General features: G+C 38.1%; 1 protein-coding gene across 3 annotated transcripts; it reads left to right on the top strand.

Annotated features, from left to right (window-relative positions):
* Positions 1-3,469: 3,469 nt before the first annotated feature.
* top6bl (TOP6B like initiator of meiotic double strand breaks) lies at positions 3,470-23,511 on the top strand. Of its 3 annotated transcripts, XM_028460253.1 has the most exons (14): positions 3,470-3,544; positions 3,715-3,817; positions 8,060-8,113; positions 8,190-8,305; positions 8,521-8,604; positions 10,082-10,137; positions 10,231-10,302; positions 11,669-11,864; positions 15,679-15,799; positions 17,643-17,798; positions 17,880-18,001; positions 18,090-18,200; positions 22,636-22,734; positions 22,808-23,511. In XM_028460253.1, the coding sequence occupies exons 1-14, from the start codon at positions 3,524-3,526 to the stop codon at positions 22,853-22,855; spliced, it is 1,359 nt and encodes a 452-aa protein (XP_028316054.1). In that variant the 5' UTR covers positions 3,470-3,523; the 3' UTR covers positions 22,856-23,511. The 3 variants fall into 3 exon arrangements, with proteins under 3 accessions (XP_028316054.1, XP_028316055.1, XP_028316057.1); XM_028460254.1 differs by lacking the exon at positions 8,521-8,604; XM_028460256.1 differs by lacking the exons at positions 8,521-8,604; positions 10,082-10,137; positions 10,231-10,302 and having other exon boundaries at positions 8,190-8,271.
* The last annotated feature ends 1,122 nt before the right edge of the window (positions 23,512-24,633 follow it).

Here is a 24,633-nt window from a genome sequence, read left to right as displayed (position 1 = left end):
ATAACCACTAACTGGCTCGTCGTTACCGTTCTTATATTTGTTTTTACTGGAATTGAAATCAAAGTTTTACTCATACTTGAACAAAATTATTGGTTATCAATAAACAGCAGGGAGGGTGAGCAGCGGTTTTATAAACATTTTTTTTTAATGCACTGTGCAGAAGGTGAACTGAGAACATGTTTCTGCTAATCAACACCAAATGGCATGTGAAAATCACGCGGCATGCTGAATTGCCAAACCCAGGGGTGGACAGGCCATCTGGCATACCGAGCATCATCCCGGTGGGCCATAGACCCAAATTGGGCCTGTCTGGTCAGCTATGGTTTTTTTAGGTTTTTGATGAGCAAGTGGAGGCATTCAAAGTGTTTATTATCATGTGCACAGTAAGGAAACATGTTTACAGGTATAGTACAATGAAATTCTTACTTTTCTGTCCACACTGGGTGCTACAAAGAGGAGTCTGATGGCAGAGGGAAAGAAGGAGTTTCTCAGTGTGGTGGTCCTGCATTTCTCACTTCTGTACCTCCGTCCTGAGGGTAGAAGTGTGAACAGTCCGTGTTGGGGGTGTGTGGGGTCTTAAACGATGGGGCCAGCTCTCCTGTGAGCTCTGGACTTGTAGCTCACAGAGAGGGGAGTGGAGTCCTGGTGATCTTTGATGCTGTCTTCACGGGGCGACCGTGGCTCAGGTGGTAGTGGGTCGTCTTCTGATCGAGAGGTTGGGGGTTCAATCCCAGTACCTGACTATGTGTCGAAGTGTCCTTGGGCAAGACACTGAACCCTAAGTTGCTCCCAGTGGTCGACTAGCGCCTTGCATGGCAGTCCTGTCCCACTGGTGTGTGAATGTGAGAGTGATTGGGTGAATGAGCTGATATGTAAAGCGCTTTGAGACTGCTTCAGTGTGGTGATATATATATCTATATATTATATAAAATCAAGTCCATTTACCATTTACCATTCACCACTTTCTGCAGGCGTTTACGGTCCATGGCCGTGGGGTTGCCGTATCACACGGTGATACAGCTGGTGAGGATTGATTCAATAAAAGTTGGTGAGGACTTTGGGTAGCATGTCAAATTTCCTCAGCCTCCTCAGGCAATACAGCCGCTGTTGCGCCTTCTTCACCGGCTGTGTGATGTTGAGGGAACAGGTGAAGTCCTCACTGACCCCCAGGTATTTTATACTGCTCACCCTCTCCACTTCCTGTTCATGGATAGACAGTGGCTGATGAGAGCTCCGCTCCTTCCTCATGTTTACTATCATCTCCTTCATCTTGTCCGTGTTGAGGGTGAGGTTGTTCTCCTCACACCATGTCATCAGACTGGCCACCTCCCTCCTGTACGCGGCTTCGTCTCCGCCAGTGGTACATCCTATCACCGTCGTCTGTGAACTTCAGGATGGTGTTGTCCTTGTGGGAGGCGACACAGTCGTGAGTGAACAGGTAGAGGACGGGGCTGAGGACACAGCCCTGTGGAGTGCCAACATTACATAAGACATGGTAACGGGTGGCCAAAAATTGTCCAAAAGTGGCAAGAAAAGAGTGAAAAGTGACTAAAATGTACTAAAAGCGGTCAAGTGTGGCCAAAACATGGAAAAAAAAACGAGGAAACAGGTGCTATGTAATGGTAAAAGGTAGCTTAAATGAGCAAAATGTGGCAAACAATAGTGAAAAAGGGCAAAAATGTGGAACAAAAAGAGGAAAAATGTCAGGAAAATAGGACACAAGTGGTATTTAGTCAGCAGTATGCTTATTTTGATTAAAAAAAAAGTGGCCAAATAAAATTAAGGACAAAAACTTGATAAAAGTGCCAAAAAGAACTTGCAAAAATTGACAACAAAGAAATATAGGAACACAGGGATATTTATTGGCAAAAGGCAGCTAAAGTAAAAAAAAAAAAAAGTCAGAACTGGGAACTAGCAAAATGGCCAAAAGAAATAAGTAAAATGAAATAAAGAACCACATGTTGAGCATCACTGACTTAATAATGGCTTCTACGTGGTGTCACTGATAATGTCGTGGGCTGGTATGCACAGAAAATGCTAGGGCTGAATTTTTCTCCCAGTCCAGTTCTAAAGCTTTTTACAGTTAAAGTGCCTTACATTAACAAAAAACTTGTTATAAGCCAAACGATGCTTAACAATTGACACAAGGAATGGTATAGTTAGTATCATGTGCAAAATAGTAGTGTACCATAAAATTCTGACTGCAATTTAATCTAGATTTCATTCTGAAAAAAATATTTTCTAGTTGCATATCAATTCTGAAGTTTCTCTTTCTTATTTTTGCATGATTTTCTTCTTCTCACTTTTTAAACTTCATTATTAAGAGAGAACATGCAACGACACACAAAAAGGTGCCAGGTCATTACTGAGATTTAAATCCATGGTTCTCACCTCTACACCTCAGACAAAGGTCTTCTCTGCCTTTTTTTTGCTGGCTCCGCCATGACATGAGTTTGAGAAAAGTGAATTTGTAGACAACCATGTGCATAATCTAGCATTAGTTTGTATTAGGCTGCTTTAAAGTAGTACGTCTTTCCACCAGGTCAGAGGCAGGAAAGTTGCAATTGTAGTTTTCTGGCCAGACACGGCAGGAGGGGAATAAAGACCCCCCAATTGCCCCATAAACACTTGTATTATTCTCACAGGGACTACGCTACGAGAAGGATTTATTAAGGTGAAAAAGTGACTTAGTTCTGCTTTAAAACCTCACAAGATCTATTAAACTATAGCATGAAACATCAGTCTCAGTTTTAGCGTTCTATTTGCAGTGGCACTTTTTGCACTATTATGTTTTTGTTTATTTTAGTTTTAAATATTCCTATTGAGTGAACAGGGTCATACCCAAAGTAAGAATGGAAGTAAGTCCGGAGACAAATAAAAGCGTCATTATTTTTGCAATCGCAATTGATGTGTTTTTCTCTTTCTAAAATGCTGTTATCGTGAGCTCATTATCATCTATTATGTTATGTTGTCATCCCAAAAAGATAGAGATTTTTTTCTTGCTGTTCTTATATTCTTTTGTTGTTGAACTTTTCATATATTCAGAACATTTATCATTCAAAACCGTGAGTTGTACTGGACAAATACACATTACCTAAATTTATAATCATACATCTAAATAGAAGAAAAGGGCACATTCAGTTTTAGCAAACCTGGTTCCCACATTTTCTTATTGTATTTCATTTAATTATTTGTGATATTTTGAGTAATTCTGCCCAGTTTCTAATTTAGGAGCGTTCCCGCCTTTTCTGATGCTTATCAACAAAACAAATAGAGCCTTTAAAAGTCATATAAATAATTTACTGGTTCAAGTTGTTTTTGTTTTTTTTTTAAACAAACACAGAAACAATTTTTCCTTACTTTGGAAACGCTATCATTAACACTTGTTAAATAAAAAGAATATATAGACTAAGCACTAAGGTATTCAGCGCGTGTGAACCGTACATAACGCAGTGATACAGCGCAGCGCAGGTGTGCAGCACCACGCATTGATATCCCTCCGCCTTCTCTTTCCAAAGCAGGAATGTTACGACAAATACCGCAGGTAAGTGTTTGCAAGTGTGAAAATAAGCTTGTTTACAGATTAACTTTGTTGTAGATTTGATTTGCAAATAGTCAGATTGTCCGGATGACGGACAAATTGAAGCTAACTAGCCTAGCATCGATGCTGCAGTGAGGTGCTTGTTTAGCGAACGTGCACACTAACCTGAGCAGGTGCTGCGGCTGATCCAGCTGATGGCAGAGCAGAAGAAAGGAGGACTACTACTGATGCTGTGGTCTGACACCACTACACCTGCTCAGATCATCAACTGCACCGGTAAGAGTGAAGAAAGCTCGGCCTGCTCAGTCAAATCAATCACATGCAGGGCTTTACTTTACAAAGTTTACACAAATAAAGCTTTATCTGCCAATACTAAAATATGCAATTACTGTTTTACAACCATGTGGGGTCAGCTGGAATTCAAGTAGGATCACCTGAAATGGCTAGTAATTGAATTATTCTTTGTCATTTATAACACCACATAGGGCTGGGCGATTTGGCCTGAAGACAAAAAAATCCGATTTTTTTTTTTTTTTTTTTTTTTAAAGAAAAATTCAAGTTTCGATTCGATTTTTATTTTTTTATTTTTTTTTTAATGCACTTAAAAATGACTGCAAACATCAGATATATTGTCAAAAGTGCAACTTTATTGCTGTGATTGTCCTCAAGAGTTAAAATGCATAGAACAATCCCAAAATATAAAGTAAATGAGGCTCCGTCATTCAACAATTTCAAGCTTTAACCCAGGTTTAAGCAAATGTGTAACAGCTACTTCACAGTAGCTTCAATTTTCTGATTAAGAAATCAGATAACTACATATTTTATAATATATAACATTACAATTAAAAAAATAATAAACTCATAATCCCATAGCATCTCAACATAGTGTGAATAAAAAATGAAGCATGCATGTGGCACACACTTAGCCTACTCAAAGGGTAAACACATGTTAACAAGGAGGTGGCTGGTTTTCCTCTACAAATTTGATAAATGAAAAAAAATTATTTTTTTTGCCCAGCCCTACACCACACAAACTTAAACAACTGTATTCTATATTTTTACTTTCTCAAATATAAATCTAGTTAAATTAAAATGTATGTGGGCCATTATTGTGACGATGCTATTTGTGTGTGCGTGATACAATCTGTGTGTCTGTACCTTTATCTGTGTGTGTAGAATTAGGATTTGTAAACAAAGTTGTCTGTGTGTCTGTACTGACATCTGTATCCGTGTGTCATCAAACCGGGATATTCCATATGTAGGGCCCTATAAAATCTGTTTTATTTTATCTTTTTCAAATTCCGTGTTTTCCACATACATTTTTGATACATACGTTTTTTTTTAGAAATGTTAATACATTTTTTTTTTTTAGAAAAAAATAATTTTTTACTCCAGTGAGAAAAAAAAATACTTTTAAATAAAAAACCCATAATTAAGCAAATATAAAGTAAGATAAAATTAAAAGGTAGATATAAGTTGCACTGACATGGATTATTCTGAGTGCTCCTTTTTAATTATTTATTTCATATAAAGATGTATGAGAACAGCATTAATATCACCATATTCACCCTCAGGGATCAATGGTTTAAATGGTAAATGGACTTGATTTATATAACGCTTTATCACCACACTGAAGCAGTCTCAAAGCGCTTTACATATCAGCTCATTCACCCAATCACTCTCACATTCACACACCAGTGGGACAGGACTGCCATGCAAGGCGCTAATCGACCACTGGGAGCAACTTAGGGTTCAGTGTCTTGCCCAAGGACACTTCGACACATAGTCAGGTACTGGGATCGAACCCCCAACCTCTCGATCAGAAGATGACCCACTACCACCTGAGCCACGGTGGCCCATGGTCGTTTACTGATTCTGAGCAGGTTTATTGTTTACATTTTGACTTAAATTAACCTAATTTAAATTATCTTGATGACATCATTCCAGATTGTAATGATCACACAAAAATAAATGGACACAGGGATGCATCAGTTATTTCACCACGAGGGGACAGAATATTTTACAGCATCAGAAGTTATCATTAATCTATGATGTTTAGGACAAAATGGGGTCACGATTTAATAAAGGTTATGAACCACTGCAATATCTGAGCATCGTCATCTAAAATAAACCAATGAGCCAATCTGCCTATTATCATATATTAATAATAAAGGTTTTATCCAGATGTTTCTATTGGCAGCAGCAGCAGTGTCTGACAGAAAATACTGAAGAAAACATTTAAAAAGATGAAAACATAGCAAATGTTAAATAAGTAAACTTTTCTTTAATCGACCAAAAGTAATAGAATGATTAATGATGGCATATTGTTCAGGTCACAAATGTCAAACTGAAGGCCCGAGTTCGGTCCACAAGAGCATCTTGTCCGGCCCGCAGGAAGAGTTTGTTCAAAGTACAAATTATGGCAAAAACAGGATTTTTTGTAAATTACCAGATAAGTTGTAAATAAAATACAATGGATGTTGCATTACTACATTATATACATTAATGTTAAATCGCAATTATTTTTAAAAACCTGGAAAATTTTCACAAATTGTCCCACAGAATTCTGGCAAATTACTTAGCAAATTTCACGAATTTTTTTTCCAAAGTGACGGAATTTTTATCAATTGCTTTACATCCAGGATTTGGTTTGAATTTGTGCTTTTTCTTTCAAAAAACATGGATTATTCTATTTTTTTTTTTTTACCTTGTCTGCACATGCTGTCGAAGGTTAACACTACAAGAAGTGCAATCTTTTAACAGCAATGCATATTTTATTATTGCAATTAAATAAATTTATTTATTTCATGGATTATTCTGATCCGGCCCACTTGAGTTCAAACGAGGTGATTGCTATAGGCGATTGGTTGTTAACTGCTCAAATATATCTGTCACTTCATTGCTTATCCTGGTAAACAGTGGTCACCAATATCTCCTTGAATTTCTTCCCGACACGAGTGTATATTTGACCTGAAACGTTTTGAACAGCTTCCACATAGCCCGAGTGTGTGCATCCGTTATTTTGGAGTAATTTGGTGTTGCAAAATGTTCATTTTAATTTTATTTTAAGATTACGGCTCCCTCTCTGTATTGAGCGCGGTAATGAGCGCGCTACTTCCGGTTCACCGGTTCATGACGTCACTGTGTCGCAGTTTGTTTGGGTTTAAAAAAGGTCAATATTAAAAATGTTTTTGTACTGCTAAAAGTTATTTAAGTTAATATTTCATAGTTATTTAATATTAACCTAATGCGCACCTTGGATATACAGTACATGCTGAACGCACACAGAGCCGTTTAGAAAGTTGCGACAACAGAAGAGTGCCTGAAAGTTTCAAATAGTTCCTGGAAGTTGTTGACAGCCAATAGCCGACCATATCACAAACTGTTTGGTTCTTCAGACAGAGGAATGTAACTTTTTTTGTGAGCAGATGGGTCCATAACACGACTACACGATGATTATCGTTTGTTTCGCGCAAGGGTGAGTGTGCGCGTGCATGTGAGTGAGACTGCGCCCACGGACAGGTAGCGATATACACACACACTCACACACATGCGTACACACGGCTGATGCTCATGCATGTGTGAGAGTGCTGGCCTGTTTTTTCTAAGGTGTACCACAACCACAAAGAGGAAACATTTTTACAGCACCTTAACACCTACAATAAACAGCACTAGCCATAATCACACACACACACACACACCCCTGCACTAAGAAATGTTAAATGCTAAATAAATACTTTTATTTGTACAAATTTATGTGTTTTATCAGATTCTACCTAAACCACCGCATTGGTGCAAACTTCATTTATCAATTTATCATGCACATGTCCCATAGAATTCAACCAGAGAAATTGCACACGCTATTTTACCTTGCACCCGCAAATAAACCCCTTTATAACACGACGGATTACTGAGTATGTACACACCTTTGTACATCCAACACATACTCATTTGCCCATAATTGACAACTCTACTCAAGTTACCACATTAATACGTACTTCCGACAGGCACTGTACTTGTTTTAAATAAAGAGTGAAAAATAAGGTCTGATTGCTTTTTTTGTTTCAGAACAAGAATTTAGTTTTTTTCCATCAGAGCTTTTTCCACTCGTAACCCTGATGGAGTTTCCCTGGCTTTGATTATTGCCCCCCCCCCATAGACTCAGACCAGACACACCACATCCACTGCAGTCTCACTCATTTGCAGAAGCCGTGTTAGAGAGAAAAAGCACAATATTTACTTCAGATGACAGTGGTCAACAATGTATAACCAGTTTATAGCAAAAAAAAAATTGTGGAAAATATTTAAGTAAAAGGTCATCCTAATAGCTATAAGAACTTAATAATCAGAGTGCGTGAATTAACATGGTATGATGGGTAGGGGGGTAAAAACCAGTGTAGCTTATGTAAATTGTTGTACCTTTGTAGCTTTTATCATTCACTCATAATAACCTGTTTTTCAGTTAAACTGTTTATAATCAGCACCTAACCTGTAAATGTGGGCCCTGATGTGTTGCAGTTGCAGCTGCTGGCCCCTGGTGTGCACACATTGAAATGAAAGCCTTTCACTACGGTACACACACACACACTAACACGTTCACTCACCTTCATCTCCAGTCTCTCACGCCAACTCTTCTTTGCCTCATCAGTCCTCACAGATTTGAAGGTGAGCCTGTTTTCATCCTTCTCGTCTTGTCCTGATCCTGAGGAGCTGAGGGCCTTCACTGAGCTGTACGGTCCACTCAAGTTCAAACTGTCTTTTCAGGTAAATGATCTAGCAAACCTGTTAATAGGGATTAAAGAAGTCATTAAAACAAAGCGAGAGCACAAAACATGTGTGGAACATTTTGTAGTGAAGCAAATAACTTCTTTCCTATAAATTCTGCTCTTGATTGGATCCTGTAATTCAACTCAAATGCATAGAATCAACTGAGCCAACATTTAAAAATACCACCTCTTATTGTTTTGTTTTTCATGCAGATGAAAGACATGAGGCATTTATTTCCAGAGTGGTCAGCCCACATGGAGGCATTCCTACGCTCGTTCAGCTTAGTTAACGCTGAGGTTTGTGCACATTTCACTTTCTCTCTCAAGTCCAGTGTGTTGGTATTATGACCAGTGTTGGAAATAGTAAATAGTGATTACTCCTCCAAGGAAATAATCTACAACGAGGTAATTTAATTACTTATGTAATGAAGTTACATTTAAAAAATGTGATGTACAAAATATTAATCAGTAGACCTTTCTGCCTAATTCTATTCTTTTGGTATGTTCCACATTAAAAATGTTATTAAAGGTCCAATATCATGCATTTTCCACCCATCTCCATTTGTTTGAAGAACCCCAAAAAAATAGTATTTGAGGTTTATTTTCCCAAACTTGCCTGTTTTCCAGAGTTTTAGCCGTGGAGGCACGGCACTGGCAGCAGGCACTTCCTGGAGGGGGCTGTTCAGAATGCTAGTGATGTCACAAGCTTTTGAACTGCTCGTTTTTCAGAAGAGAGCAGAGAAGCAGCTCAGAGAGCAGGATTATTGAGGGTTTTTCAGATGCAGGAAGGAAACCCAATAATACTTTGGGGGTGTTTTTGATAAGGAATTAACATTTTAACAAGGTTAAAAGCTCAAAAAAGTTGATTTGCATGATATATGACCTTTAAATGAAAGTCTTTTTTAAATCTTGTTTTATTTTTAACACTATGCACATTGCATCAAGCTAAAATGAAATGAAATGCAACAGTTTCTGACTCAAAGGAAATTGTTGAACATTTAAACTTATTTACTGCACATTCCACCAAATTTTAATAAAATAAAACAACTCTTTCTTCTATTAACTTATATTTCTGACTTTCTCTGTGGCTGCTTGACACCGTTTTTGGCCGTTATTTTTTTCTACAATAAGTCGGACTGATTCAAAGTCTACAGTGTAAATTGGTAACACGTCCTCGATCATATAGCCAGTGACAAGCTTCGCCAGTTCAGGAGCATCAACTCCTGTCGCTCTTAAATCTGATCTGATCTGGGGCTTTCTCAGTGACTTTTACATTCCTGTGCTGGATTGCTCAATGCTTGCTCAGATTTGAGGTGGAATTCTTCGATGAAGATATGTTTTCTTCCGACCCAGAGTGCACAGCGGACACTAATGTTTTTGTCGTCTTTTACGACAAAGTAATGTAGGTACTTCCTGGATTAAATGCTGCTCTTCCTCTCTCGCTACATTTTTGTGTATGTTGTTTACCAATGATGTTGCTTACATCATTGGCTTGAGACTACGGTGGCTGACTGGGTTATAATGCAAAAAAGAAAAAAAGACTGGGTTATAATGCACTAGAAAACGCGAGACGCCCAACAAACGGTAGCGAGATGGTTTAAGTTTGTTACACAGTAAAGCAGCCTGCTTGGTGCAATATAAAATAACTGTAATCAAATTATTGTTTTTTCAATTATAATCCCTTACTTTACTTGTTAAGTGGAAAAAGTAATCAAGTTAATCATCACTGGTTATGAGAGAAAACAGAAAGTTGACTTTTTTGAATTGTTCACAGATAAACATCCATCTCACAGTGAAAGTGGATCAGCACACAGTACAGTACGCATTTGGGTACGACGGCTCTGTTTTTGAACATTTGGCCTGTTTACGTAACATTCATTAAATATGTGTATAAATCTTGATCATTTCTTTCTATTATTGCAGAGCCAAGGTGAAGAAGAAACTGAAACTGTTCTCTCCTGTACCCCTGAAGCTTGATGTGACGTGTAACACACAGTCAGTATTGCTTCTAGAATTATGGCCTCAGATTTTCTCTTTCAAAATCTTTCAAATTCTGTTTCTGGGTTGACTTATTCCTGCGTCATTTTACCTTTTTTTGTTGTGTTTCCGTTTCATCATCTTTCCCTGTTTAGATGAGTTTACCGGGTATTAAACTTCCCAAAATTGTACCAAAGATGTTAAATAGGGTTAATAGTGTCAACTACTGTTTAGAGATGCACCGAATATTCGGTGCAAAAAAAACAACATTCGGCCTTCGGTTTTGTGAGTTAAAAGCAATAATAATAATAATAGCGTCAATCAAACAATGTGCAGTGATTTTGAGTCGGAAAAGTGTGTGCGCATTGCACACAAACACAGCCAGACTCTCTTCTTACCGCTCTCCGTCATCCGTCAACACGTAAACCGTCCATTTCCACAACCGAGTCCATTGTTAGCGCTGTGAGCCACGAATCCGTAAACTACACCGGGTCTTGCCTGCACAGGCTGGTGTAGCATTAGCATGGAGTGCTAACAGCTGATGTGTGTAAACAATGGGTTCGTGGCTCCAAGCAGTGACTCCCAACACGATCAGTAGTAGAAAAAGTAGTGGAGCTGACTTTTAACAAAATGTGGAATAACAAGGGAGGAGGAAACAGAACTTTTTCATCTTTGTCCCTCTGAATGAGGCTAAAGGGATGTATATCACTGTAGCAAAACCATTATAAAGTGATTTTTTTCATCGTAAATCCCATTGAAATGTGTGATTACGGTCACAAAATGTTATTTGTGTAAACTTTAATTAGTTACCGCCAACTGGCGAAAACTCTTCAGGTTTCACCCAAAACCCCACACAGCCATGTGATTAATGATCCTTCTGCTGTGACTTGTCACCAAGTAAAATGTCCACCAGTTCAACTGATACACCGAGAGCTAAAGCTGTCTTTGCGCTATTCCCTTTTCAAATTTCATCGTCGTCGCTTATCCGTCACATTACGATAAAAACTCACTTCGATGAAGCTCTGCATTCATTTTCAATCACAGGATAACATGATCACTAGTCGAACCATAACACGTAGTGCGAGAGTTTGAACAGGATTATGGACATTTAATCACCTGCTTTCTGGTCAGAAAAAAAATGTGTAAATGCGTGATGTTGTTCCAAAACATGTTGGAACTTGATTTTTAAATACAGAACAAAAACAGAAACAAAACAAAAAAGAAGTCAGATTGCTTTTTCTGCTTCAGAATGTAAAAATATTGTTTTTTTTCTGTCTGTTTTCCGTGATCACTGAAAATCGGTGGCCTATAATGTTAGTTTTTTTTGGTGATTTTTGACTATAATGTGTGAATTCCATGCTGAAAATAATTTTTTGTCCCAAAGGCCTGCCATATATGGTAAGGAGCGATGCTGGTGCCTTGGAGGACACCCGGTGTGTGGAAGCAGGCTACATGTTAGCATCCCACCACACGCCATGGATCAAGGCCTCTTTGGGGACCTCAGCATCCAGTTTGTTACCCTCCTGAGTCCCTGTGTGCTGCAGTACCCCAACCTGGCAACACATATCTCCAACATACAAGTATCCTTTGATGACTGTGTCATGCTTGTGCTTTCATGGTTTAACTGGTGAAGCCTAACGAGTGGAAATAGTTCCTGCCTGAGATCAGGATATTGGGCTTTGTTTGCGCTGATTAAAGCATTGAGTATCTTGGAGTTTGGTTTCATATCTTGATTCAGAGTAAAGGTCATGTTGTGCTTGAACCAGAACTGGTTTATTAGGCCACTGATCTGACCTTCTCTGGAATCTGGTTTATAGCCTTTCCCAGCAGTCTCGCTCTGATGTGGCGGGAACAGGGAAAAGAAATGATAGCTATGTATGAAGGGAGTCTGTGTATTGTTTCAGTTTGGGAATGACTAGAAGTCTTTCATGCATGCAGCGCCAAAGAAAAGTGCTGACTGAGTTGTGCAAGCAAAGCAAATAGACAGTGAATTCTCCCTCTGCATAACTGGACAATCAGAGCAGAAAATGGCTGGTAATGTCCGAAGGGCAGCGCTGTCCATTTGTCAGGAAAGTAGAAGTAGAGGAGATCCTAAAAACATACCACTATGTTCCAGGCCTTAGAGCTGCAGTATGTAAGTTTTTTTGCTGTCATTTGGTCAAAAATCCATAATCACCTTTGAGCATATCTTAATCCAAAGTGTTCTGGTAGGACAGTGTAATTTTGCAGCTTCTCTTGGCTCTTAATATGAAGTTCAGAAATACAGGAGCGTGATGCTACCTTCCAGCCATTCTGAGATTTTTCTATAAACAGTGTGCTCCATGAGCTGTTTTTGGCGTGTTACTGTAACTATTGGCTGCCTGAATAAAGTTGATGCGCATCTCAACGATGACTTGCAAATTAAAAATACAATATACAAATTCAGAATAAAAGCTCAGCATGTACATAAAAATGATCCACATAAAGTAGATCACACAACACATGCACACAAACAAACACACACGGAAAGCAGGCATGTTCTAAAAAGTAGAGTTTTCAATTTGCTTTTAAAAGTGTTTAATCTCAGAACTGCAGGCAGTCCTCATCGTGGCGTTAGACACAACAGTTACATGGTAACGAGAAACGGGCGGAGCTTCACAGGCACAGCAAAGTTAAGCGGGAACTGGTGGGCACTGTATTTAGGATTGAGTGATGAGTTGCGTACTTTTTTGGCAGTTTAGACAGTGTTTGGGGTGGTTCAGATGCTGTTAGAAGCGGCCAGGATAAGAGGGCGGTGCACCTATAGAGCGGCCCCCGGAAACATTTCTCCATAAAAGAACGTTCTTCGCCTCACGGTGACGACGTTTCATCCTGATTTTGTCAATTCCCAAGCTCAACAGTGGATTCCATTTTCATTAGTCGATTCCGTGATTCCATCTGCCATTCTGTTAACGTGGATTTTATAGGACCCTACAACAGTTTAAAGGCACAAACATACTCAGGCAGACCGGACTCACATACTTGTGTCTGAAGGAGAGTGAGAACAGATGGGATAAAATGTGTGTAAACCTGAGAGAATCTTATCCAAGTTGGAGAGAACAGAAGCAGTCTGGATGTGGAGTGGTGTGGGTCGGCCCTGCATAGCTGTGTGAGCTGGTGGCCGGGGAGGAGCTCACGGCTGCTCAGGGCAGTAACTACAGTGATACATGCATTTATGCCAGAGTCTCTAAATCACAGGTGTCAAACTCAAGGCCCGGGGGCCAAATCTGGCCCTTTAGAGCATCCAATTCGGCCCAAGGCGGCAAGCAAAAAAGTCAGAGAAACCATGAATTTTTGTGTAAATTACAAACTAATTCAGTTGTAGATATCTTCAAATTAATACACAAATTGAATTACATTTTCATAATCAGAATCAGAAAAAAACTTTATTAACCCCGAGGGGTAATGTTGTGCTCAAGACCACAAGACTTGCCCGAGACCAAGACAATACCAAGAGTTTTGGGAACCGAGACCAAATTCACACCAAGACCGGACCATAAAAAGAAATAATCTTTAAAACATGAAAAGGTTCAACAGTTAAATAACATTGTATCTTTAGTTTCTTTCAAATGGAAAACATTAGTTTTTTTATGTACAGAACACTTAAAACTCTCAACTGCACAAAATAAATTGGTATAATTGAACCCTTGGAAAAAATAAACTCATGTGTATTAAAGGAGACATATCATGCTTTGAAATCCATCCTTTTTACATATAAATCATACAGTTGTGGTCTATATAAAGTGGAACTGCAATGCTTGGGTCTGAATTCCTCATTATTATAGCTCCACCCCTTTTCTACCCCTTTTCTGATGTGCTTCTGAGAGCAACTTGTTTTGGTGCGGTCTCTTTAAATGCAAATGAGACACTTCATACCCCGCCCCCTCTCCAGGATACAGAGGTGACACTCGGTTCAACTCCACCTTGTTCGGCCATTTTTGTAGTTTGATAGAAGAGATACGATTATGTAGCGGCGCAGAAACTTTTTATTCACACGTCATTTACAAAATGTCAACAACAGAAGACTTATCCATCCAGCCTTACATGTTCGAGCCAGAGTCGGACCCGGCGGAGCGAGATGAAAATGAAGATGAACCTGCAGAACAACGTTTTCATATGGATGTTAACAAGTGAGCTAACACAAGCGCCGAGCTAACACTAGCGCCAAGCTAACGTCACAAAATGCATTTTAATAATTTTTTTCAGAGACAAAAACGGCAAAATGAAATGACTAATGAAAACTTTAGACTTAAATTAAATCACGTAGGCCATATCATCAAGTATCTAAAACGAGCACACAGCGCTAACATATGAAGACGGTGCAACTGCTAATGCTAACAAAACAATGACAGGGACGTCTTATCACACTTTTTAGCGTTATTTACAGCTTACCGAAGTGTTCTGTTCATCGTCTCCAAAGATAGAAGGAATTGAACCCTCAATCAGACAAAGTCTTTCGGCAAATCCTTCTTTATACTGGTGGAGGTTGCTGAAGCAGTCATCCTTGAAGTGCTTCGCGCACACAAAAATGACCTTACCCACAGATGTGGGTACATTTCCATAAAAAATAAAACTCCACCAGGCACTTTGAAAAGGTTCTGATGCTGGGAGACGGTGTAATGAAGCGTGTGGGTTACTACATCCAACAACCCAACATTTTGACTTATCCTCTCATAACTTCAGCATCCTTGAGCTTGGACTACAAAATAAAAGCGAGAAATAAAAATGGCGGATTGCTCGAAGTGTTGGGCCTGGAGTCGATGTCCTAATTTGGCAGTTCCGCTGCAAATACTATGACGTTATTGTTCAAAAAACGTAATAGAGAATAGAAAAATCAAAACAGATTGAAAAATATGACCAAAACAGAATATAAAGATATCTACGGAGCACCTGAAGAGACTAATTTGAACTTTTCTGTACTTCTAAACACTCTAAATATACAACAAAATGCATTTAAGGGCTAAAAAAAGTGGATTTAGCATATGTCCCCTTTAAAACTACTGATAAATGCACAATTATTCTATATATCTGAAAACAAGATTTTTAGGTCACTCTCCCTCCCTCCCTCTCTCTCGCATGCATGTAGTGGTGTGTGCGTCACTCAGTCACATTAGGAAGGTTGCGATCATTGTACGGTGTGGTTTAATTCATGATTTAACGCATGATATATATTGTTTTATCCAGTTCTTGTCCTTTGTTCTACATACTGCAGCTTTAAGTTTGAACTTAACATAATGTTTTACTGGAAATGTTGGACCTTAGCTCTGGACTGGGGCAGATAGCCTTACTAAAGGAGATGTCAAAGGCTAACTTTTACGATTTAATGTCAAGTAAAATTGAGATTTTCTTTGCCCTGCCTTGACACGTAACGTCCAGCTGATGGTGTTCAACCCAAGCAGAGTTCCGGTCCTCAAGGTTCCCAGATTCTTTCAAACTCTCCCGGCTTTTCTGGACTTTGAGGACCTGGGCGTGGACACACTTCACTGCTCCTCTAAAGGTAGAAAACAACCACAGTGAAACCCAGCGTGTCCTTCTGTCGGAGCAGTAGCACTAAACCTGTGTTTAAATGGACAAACATGACAAAGTTTACGTCTTTTTGTTGTTCTTTATTTTTCACTGATGATGAAGTCAACCTGGTGACTGTTGATGACAGAGATCCTTAATCCTGTGTTTAAAAGAAAACAAACTGTTCCTGGGTTGGTTTCCTCTTGTTTTGCTTGGTTTTAGTTAATCTAAACTAATTTGTAGCAGCTGTGAGTGTTTGTGAGAGGATGTGCTCATCGCCCCAGCACGAAGCTGCTGATAAAGCCTTTATGGGAAATGACAAGCCTCAAATTGTAAGCAGAGGTAATAAAACTCAAAAACAAAAAGCGAGACAACAGTGTAACAAATTATCTTAAGTGAGCGCACATGGGGATAGAATGCACCACAGGCATTTATGGAGATTTATTTACTTTTTCAACAGGCAGCCAAGCTCAGTTATTGAATGCTTGTTATACTAGTGTTAGCTGGTCCAATACCATCTGATAGTAGGGATGAAAGAAGTCAAATATTATATCTTAGAGTTTTGTTTAATTTATTCCCCTGTTTTTATTTCTTTTTATTCTTTCAAAGGCTTTTATCCTAAGGTCTGAAATTCGCTTTAATTATATGTGTAATGAAGACATTCCATTCCATCTTATCTAAAGAACAAGAATATTCACAATATTTACTTTTTTAATAGAGGGGACATTTTTTGACCTTTTTTGTTGAAATGTATTTGAAATGGTATTTTCATTTTATAAAGAGGGTGGAGTGGGAAGGAGGGCATAACAAAAAAGTTTAAGAACCATTCCATTAGAGAATATTTTATCAATAGAGATTTTGGATGGAAATTGTCTTTAAAGGAATCCTCGTCTGCTGTTTTTACAAATGTTGCCTAAAACCTTTAAAATGTATTTATTAGAAGATCTATGACTAATTAAACCCATTCCTTTGCACCATATTCATTTTATTAACTTTTAAAAATGGGCCATCTTGAAATCACATGATTGATGATGTCACACGGCCCCACTGCCTTTAAACATCTCATAGTCTGATTTTTAGATCATTTAGCAGCTTTTTCAGTAAAAAAGCCTGTTTGTGCAGCTTTTGGTTGCTCTAAATAATCACTACTTAATACACAAATAAGTGGGTTTGGGGTTTAGTTACTCTTTAAATCATAATTGACAGTTTTTATAGAATTTTCATGGCAGTTACAATTACATATTAATTATGATTATGACACTCAACAGATTTTTAAAAAAAACAATTATATTATACGTCATAATGGTAATTAATTATCAATTACGTGATCACAATTATATGGTGATTGACCCCAACCCAGACCAAAACTATAAAGAAGTATTGACTGTAACTAAAGGTGTGTCTTCACCAATATTAGGTAGACCATATGTGTCAAACTCAAGACCTTTGGATCATTCAATTCAGCCCGCAGGAGAAAGTAGAAATAAAATAAATTCTTACAGTATCCTTTAATTTTCCTCAAATTATTACGTAACATTTCGCTTAATTGAATAGAAATTGGTCACAAAATCTAGGAAATTTAAAGTAAAGATCCTGTTGTGACTGATATTTGTCACTCTTTGCTTGGATATTTTCTGTTTCTTACATATTTTATATTTTATGCATACATAGAAGTGCAAACTAGGGCACAATAATGTTTTCATGTATAAAATCTGTGGCCCAATTGAGATCAAACTGCTCCGTATTTGGCCCCTGAACTAAAACGAGTTTGACACCCCTGAGGTAGGTAGATGTTTTGATAGTAAGCCTCTTGTTTATTTGTTTTGCTGTAACAGATGTGCAGCAGCTGTGTGGAACCTCCACCTACACATCAGAGCCTCCCAGCTGCTCTGGTCCACAGCAGGAAACCAGTGCAGTGTGGCAGCGTGTACTGGTTTTCCTCTTCCTGCAGCTCACGGATCCTTTCACCTCTCAGCTCACTGATGTCATGGGTTAGAACAGCTTCTCTTCTCTCTTATCTGATGAGTTGAATATGTTTAAATTGTGTTTAAATGTTTGTGATCCAATCAAAGCTACAGAAGTGTTGATAGAGCGCCACCTGGAGGATATCTTAAACAATAATCGGCACGCAATGACTGTCGCTCTGCAGTCTGAGCTGAGAAACACCCTGAAAGCTCACAACTGCAGGAAAAAGGCAAGCGTGCACGATCTGAGTTATTTCTGTACAGTTAGATCATTGTTACCAGGTTAAAGAGATGTTGTAGTAATGAGTGTTTCTGTAGATTAAAGAGAAGCTGAATTCGGCTGCTGAGGTGATTCTCAGCTCATCCATCAGCATTGTGAGCTGCAGCAGCAACCTGGACTTCAGACGAGACTGTCTCAACCGGATGAAGGTGCGGAACAAGATCACGTGCACTTTTTCACATTTTAATCCTCCTCACATTCTGTCTGACAGTGGCGTTTATGGTTTGGAATTTCTGGTAAGGCCTCACTATATTGATGCAAGAAAATCTGGTGCATTCCAAACATATTATCATTCTATATAATAATCCTAATAATAATAAACACATTTTATTTAAAAGCTCTTTTCTAGAAATTCTAAGACACTTTTACAAGTTACAGTAAAACAGCAACAACAGCAAATACAGGGAAGAAAACAAAAAAATACAAATCAGAAAAAAGAAAGAACAGTAAAAAAAAAAAAAAAAAAAACAGGAAACCGGCATATATGAGTGGATGGGTAAATGTTATCGTCAAAACACATAAAGTGCAGTAAGAGAGAAGATCACAACACATTTGATGATAAAATCCCAGCTCTGTAATGCCGTAGAATCACATAACCATCAGACCTAATAATAGCCTATTACCATATTTACACCACCAACATATAACAGTGGTACTGTTAAAGCAAATGAAAGGTCAAATAATCAATAATCAAACAACAACGTGATGATAACGACTCAATGTAGAGGAGTAAACAGCACACAGCCAATAGACCCTTTGATTGTTTGTAAACATTGTGACGTATTTTGTTGGGCGGGGCTTAGCCTGTAGGAGATATATATAAACACTAGATGACTTACCCACACTGTTAGACAATGGGGAGCGACGTAGCGGCCGCCCTAACTTGCTCAATTTTCAAATGGCAAGCGAACATGTACAAGCATCCTATGTCATGCCTACGTATAATAAGCTTTGTAATACGGCAAACAGTGTGTAAATTTCTCAAGATTTCATTGAGTTAAGGATATTTTTGTCTAAATACCCTTAACTACTAGCTATTGTAGAGCATGTCAGAACGTCACTTGTCTGAGGTAAGATGGCCACCGTTGAGCTATGCTGGTGAATCCCGCTTGCGTCATCTAGTGTTTATATATATCTATGCTTGAGCCAGTGGTGTTTCCTGTTTTTGCCTCTAGCTTGTGATGTTGGCCATTAAAGGGGACATATCATGCTAAATCCACTTTTTTTAGCCCTTAAATGCATTTTGTTGTATATTTAGAGTGTTTAGAATTACACAAAAGTTCAAATTAGTCTCTTCAGGTGCTCCGTTGATATCTTTATATTCTGTTTTGGTCATATTTTTCAATCTGTTTCGATTTTTTTATTCTCTATAATGTTTTTTGAACAATAACGTCACAGTATTTGCAGCGGAACTGCCAAATTAGTACGACTCCAGGCCCAACACTTTGAGCAATCCATCATTTTTATTTCTCGCTTTTATTTTGTAGTCCAAGCTCAAGGACACCGAAGTTACGAGAGGATAAGTCAAAATGTTCAGTTGTTGAATGTAGTAACCCACACGCTTCATTACACCGTCTCCCAGCATCAGAACCTTTTCAAAGCGCCTGGTTGAGTTTTATTTTTCACGGAAATGTACCCACATCTGTGGGTAAGGTCATTTTTGTGTGCGCGAAGCACTTCAAGGACGACTGCTTCAGCAACCTCCGCCAGTATAAAGAAAGATTTACCGAAAGACTTTGTCTGATTGAGGGTTCAATTCCTTCTATCTTTGGAGACGATGAACAGAGCACTTCGGTAAGCTGTAAATAACGCTAAAAAGTGTGATGATAAGACGTCCCTGTCATTGTTTTGTTAGCATTAGCAGTTGCACCGTCTTCATATGTTAGCGCTGTGTGCTCGTTTTAGATCCTTGATGATATGACCTACGTGATTTAATTAAAGTCTAAAGTTTTCATTAGTCATTTCATTTTTCTGTTTTTGTCTCCGAAAAGACTGTATTAAAATGCATTTCGTGATGTTAGCTTGGCGCTAGCGTTAGCTCGGTGCTTGTGTTAGCTCACTTGTTAGGGTTCTGCAGGTTCATCATCTTAATTTTCATCTCGCTCCGCTGGGTCAGACTCTGGCTCAAACATGTAAGGCTGGATGGACAAGTCTTCTGTTGTTGACATTTTGTAAATAACGTGTGAATAAACATTTTCTGCGCCGCTAAATAATCGTATCTCTTCTATCAAACTACAAAAATGGCCGAACAAGGTGGAGTTGAACCAAGTGTCACCTCTGTAACCTGGAGAGGGGGCGGGGTATGAAGTGTCTCATTTGCATTTAAAGAGACCTCACCAAAACGAGTTGCTCTCAGAAGCACATCAGAAAAGGGGTAGAAAAGGGGTGGAGCTATAATAATGAGGAATTCAGACCCAAGCATTGCAGTTCCGCTTTATATAGACCACAACTGTATGATTTATATGTGAAAAGGATTTAAAAGCATGATATGTCTCCTTTAAGGGGTCCATAGGAGCACAAGCTAGCAATGCCTAGCGCCCGCCTCACACCAAATGGACCAATAGGAAAGCGTCTGGGGTCCTGGCTCTGAGCCCCCAATGGCCCCAATGCGTTGAGTGCTGCAGGGAGGGCCAGCTCTGTTGTGTCACTATAGAGAGGAAACATGAACAACATTACAAACAAGTCTAGACAAGAAATACACTGCAAATTAAATCTTTTAACGTTTTATTTGGTGAACAAAGTTCAGTTTGCTAACTTGAGTTTTGCTGAACAACATGATCGTCTAATTCATATGAGCATAATTCTCCTCTGCACAACAGCGACATCTGGTGGGGCCAAGCCCCTCTGGCCCCTAAACGCCACTGCTGTCTGAAACATGCTCAATGCTTTACAGCTACATTAGATAAGGATCTGAGTCAGGCTATCATACTCATTTCAGGGACCAAATACGGACCAGTTTGATGTCGAGCTTTGGTTTTAGGAGGGAAAACAAGCAATTTTTTTAATTATTTTTTGAAAATCTTTATGTTTATTCAAAACAGAACAGATTAATGGAATTATAGATAGCATACATTTAAAAACAAAAAAACATCTAAATAGAAGTTTTAGCAAAATTTGTTCCCACATTTTCTCAAATTTTCTTATCTTCAATTGCAGTCTTGTTGTAATCTTTTCCATGATGCTTAGCTTAGCTTTATGATTCAGTGTCTCCATTGTATTATACTGGAGGGTTGTGGATTCATCCATGAAGCTGTGATTGTCTGTTTTTGCTACCAAGTTGCTGCAATCTTTATCAAACAAATTATCAGGCAGAATGCCCAACACACAGGGGTGGAAGGAGTATAAGTAAGTAGAAGTAAAGTAGTGTAAAAAATCTACTCGAGTAAAAGTAAAAAGTAGATCACTTAAAATGTACTCAGAGTAAAAGTTACTTGGGGGGGGCATCTCTGCCATGCAATAAAAAAGTACAAAAACCTGTATAAAGATGAAACTAGGTTCTTTTTTTATTAGTATTATTATTATTAAAGAGCACCATTTCAAAGTAATGTGCATGACAACAAGATGTGGTGGCTAACCTGGGTAAATAAAATAAAAATCAAGGATGTCAATTCTATGAGGTAAGTGCTTGTGTCAATACATTCAATGTGTCAGAGAATCCAATAAAACACCTCTGAAAGCAAGAAATGCATACAGTATGTTATATAAAGCCTATAAAATATTCTAGGTGGAATGTCTAAAACTTTGTATGCATCTATGCATTTAAAACAAACTGTCTAATGAACAGATTCCATTGATTATGCATAAATTGTGCATAAACATCAAAGAAAACCTTCAAAAAAAGGCTTAATGAAATTATGAGAGCTCATAGTGCTTGTGTCAGTGCAGACATTTACAAGTAACAGAACCGTTCTTCAGGGGCCTCATTTATAAGCAACGTTTGGGACTTGATAATGTGCGCACCTCCACAGCAGCTCTGACCCTGCCGTACGCACAACATCATGCGAAACGGGAAACTCCGCCCCCAACAGGAGAAGAATGATATTAATGACAGCTCTCTGATGACATTTGTGTGAAATAATCGAACATTGCTCGTTTCATAACACATATATATGAAGGATATATTTGCAAAAATGAAGGAAGAAAAAATTATACTGCAGGTGATGTGCGCGCACCTACAAATTCAGTTTTATAATAATAATTAATTAAAATCACATGAACATTGTGCAAAACTGCTGATCAATTGGCCGCAACACCTGTAGCTGTTATAAAAGGAACACGTCCACAATGCGTAAAGACACACAATGGCTTATCAGGCACTGCTGGAGGACAAGGTGCACGGGAGACTCTGGAGGGAGAGGATCTACAGAGACCAGCAAGATGCTGCGGGAGGGAGGACAAGGTGCTTTCTCATTTGGGTGAATTCCCATCGTTTTGTGTATTTTACGTTGGCGTGCCGCACAATACTAGACCGAGGGTCGCATGTGGCCCCCGGGCCTTGAGTTTGACATACTGTATGTGCTCTGAATGTATAACAAGTTTTGTAAACAGAATTAATGGGGCAGAGGTTTGTGTGTTGATTGTCAGGTGCGAGACACACAGGAATTATCAGCAGCGTTTGGGGAATCTCTGAGGAGGGTGACGTCATGGAAATGTGTCCCCAGACACAGTTGCTATTCTGCTAAGGTGAGAGGGATGTTTGCTTATCGCCATGTGTCGGGTTTAGTACTAATATGTTGTCATTTCCACTTTTCAACAGATGAAAGAACATTCAGAGTGTGATGATCTGATCAGAGCAGAGATGTAGATGTTTCTCACGTTGTTGTCAGACAGAATCCTAACATCGAAATGTGTGTTTGTGATTTAAGGTGTTGAAACCACACTCCTTTATTTCTCATACATGTTAAAAAAAAGAAAAAAAAGGTTTAAACTCCTGATTCAAAATAATTTAAGAAATGTTTTTGTATATCTGGCAAAATGTAATACTTAAAAAAGCCCAAGTTATTAGTTGAATGGTAATAATGAGGCTGATATTGTCTTTGTGAGCATTAAACAGAAACAGAAGATAAGTGGGGAACTTGAACTGATTTATGCTGTTGTTTGATGGCTTTTTTACTTTACAGGAAATGTAGTAGTTATTATTTTGTCATTGCATGTGATGTATAGCAGCGTGTAGACAGGGTTTTATTTTAGCGTCTTAAATTGTTACGATCCCATTTATGATGAAACATTTTTGCACAAATGATTATTTAGTCTTCTCTATTTTTCTGATCTTGCCGTTTGAAGCTGTTCTTAAGTTTGTAAAAGTATCAGTGATGGTGGTAACATGCTGTTTTCATATATTTGACCTTTAACACAGTGTGTTTCAGACACAAATGGGCCTTTAAACTATTAAGGGGAGAACACCTTTATTGGCAGCACATTTTGTTCAAGTTGGCTTTAGAAAAACATTTCTTATTAAAGAAGTACATTTTGTTTGATAAGTACATTGTTGTGACTGTTTACTTGGTCAGAGCATCTATGGCTGCTTCTCCTGTGGTTTGTCTGCAGTTTTCCTACAAAACAATGGTCCAAAGATGGTTGATTTCCCTAAATGTCTTTTTTGCTGGTTTTTTAGTACTTTTCTGTGTCCTTGCAGACAATGTTAGTGAAGGAGTAGTGACAAAATATTTATATAGTTATGGATTCTATTTCCTTTTCACATAATGTACAGAATGTTGTTTTGATTGTTTGTTTTTTGAACAAATAAATATGATTTATAGTTTTGAAATGCACCGCTTTAACTTTATTTGTCAATGAATAAAATTCTGCAGTGTTTGATGTTTTCCAGTGGCTCATATTCTCATATCAGCCTCGACCTCTGCAAAAATCAGAGTTAAATCACTCCAGTAGATGGTGGAAGTGCAGCAGTAAAGGGTTTTATTTAATTTTTTTGGATGAATGAATCCTTTAATCTTTTTTGTATTATATTTATATATAACTTAATTTAAGCTTCAGAATGAAGAGTTGAAAATATAGAATGTTTATACAATCACAAATGGCACTGCAAGGATAATAATAAACAACATGAGCAGAGATGAAATTAATGGATTACAAGTACTCGCATTACTGTATTTCAGTTGCTTTTATGGGTACTTGTACTTTTTTGAGTTTATTTCTAAATCTAAATAAGTAATTTTTTTGTACTTACTGTAAGTATGTTTTAAATTAAGTAAAGTAACTAGTTAAATTTCTACACCAAACTATTAATGAGTTATTTTATTTTTTTGTTTTTTTTAAATCATCAAGGGACATTGTGAAACAAAAAATGAAATAACCAGACAACAATCAAATGCATCACGCCAACATATCAGATTAACAGGACTTTATTATCTCAGTTTTAGAGTTCATTAATATAGCTAATAGCAGTATTTCTCAAATTGGGGTACGTGTACTTCTAGGGGTAAGTAATGGCACTACAGGGGCTACTTGAGAAAGAGTGAGAGTGGAAAATTTAACAAATGAAAGCATTCAAAAATATATTTTTAGTTAAAAATCATAATCACAATGATATGATGTAAATGATCTTGATTAAGACATGAACTA

The sequence above is a fragment of the Gouania willdenowi genome, chromosome 10 (assembly GCF_900634775.1).
Source record: "Gouania willdenowi chromosome 10, fGouWil2.1, whole genome shotgun sequence".
NCBI lineage: Eukaryota > Metazoa > Chordata > Actinopteri > Blenniiformes > Gobiesocidae > Gouania > Gouania willdenowi.
The sequence above is the reverse complement of the archived record's forward strand: the minus strand, read 5'-3'. Positions and strand labels throughout refer to the sequence as shown.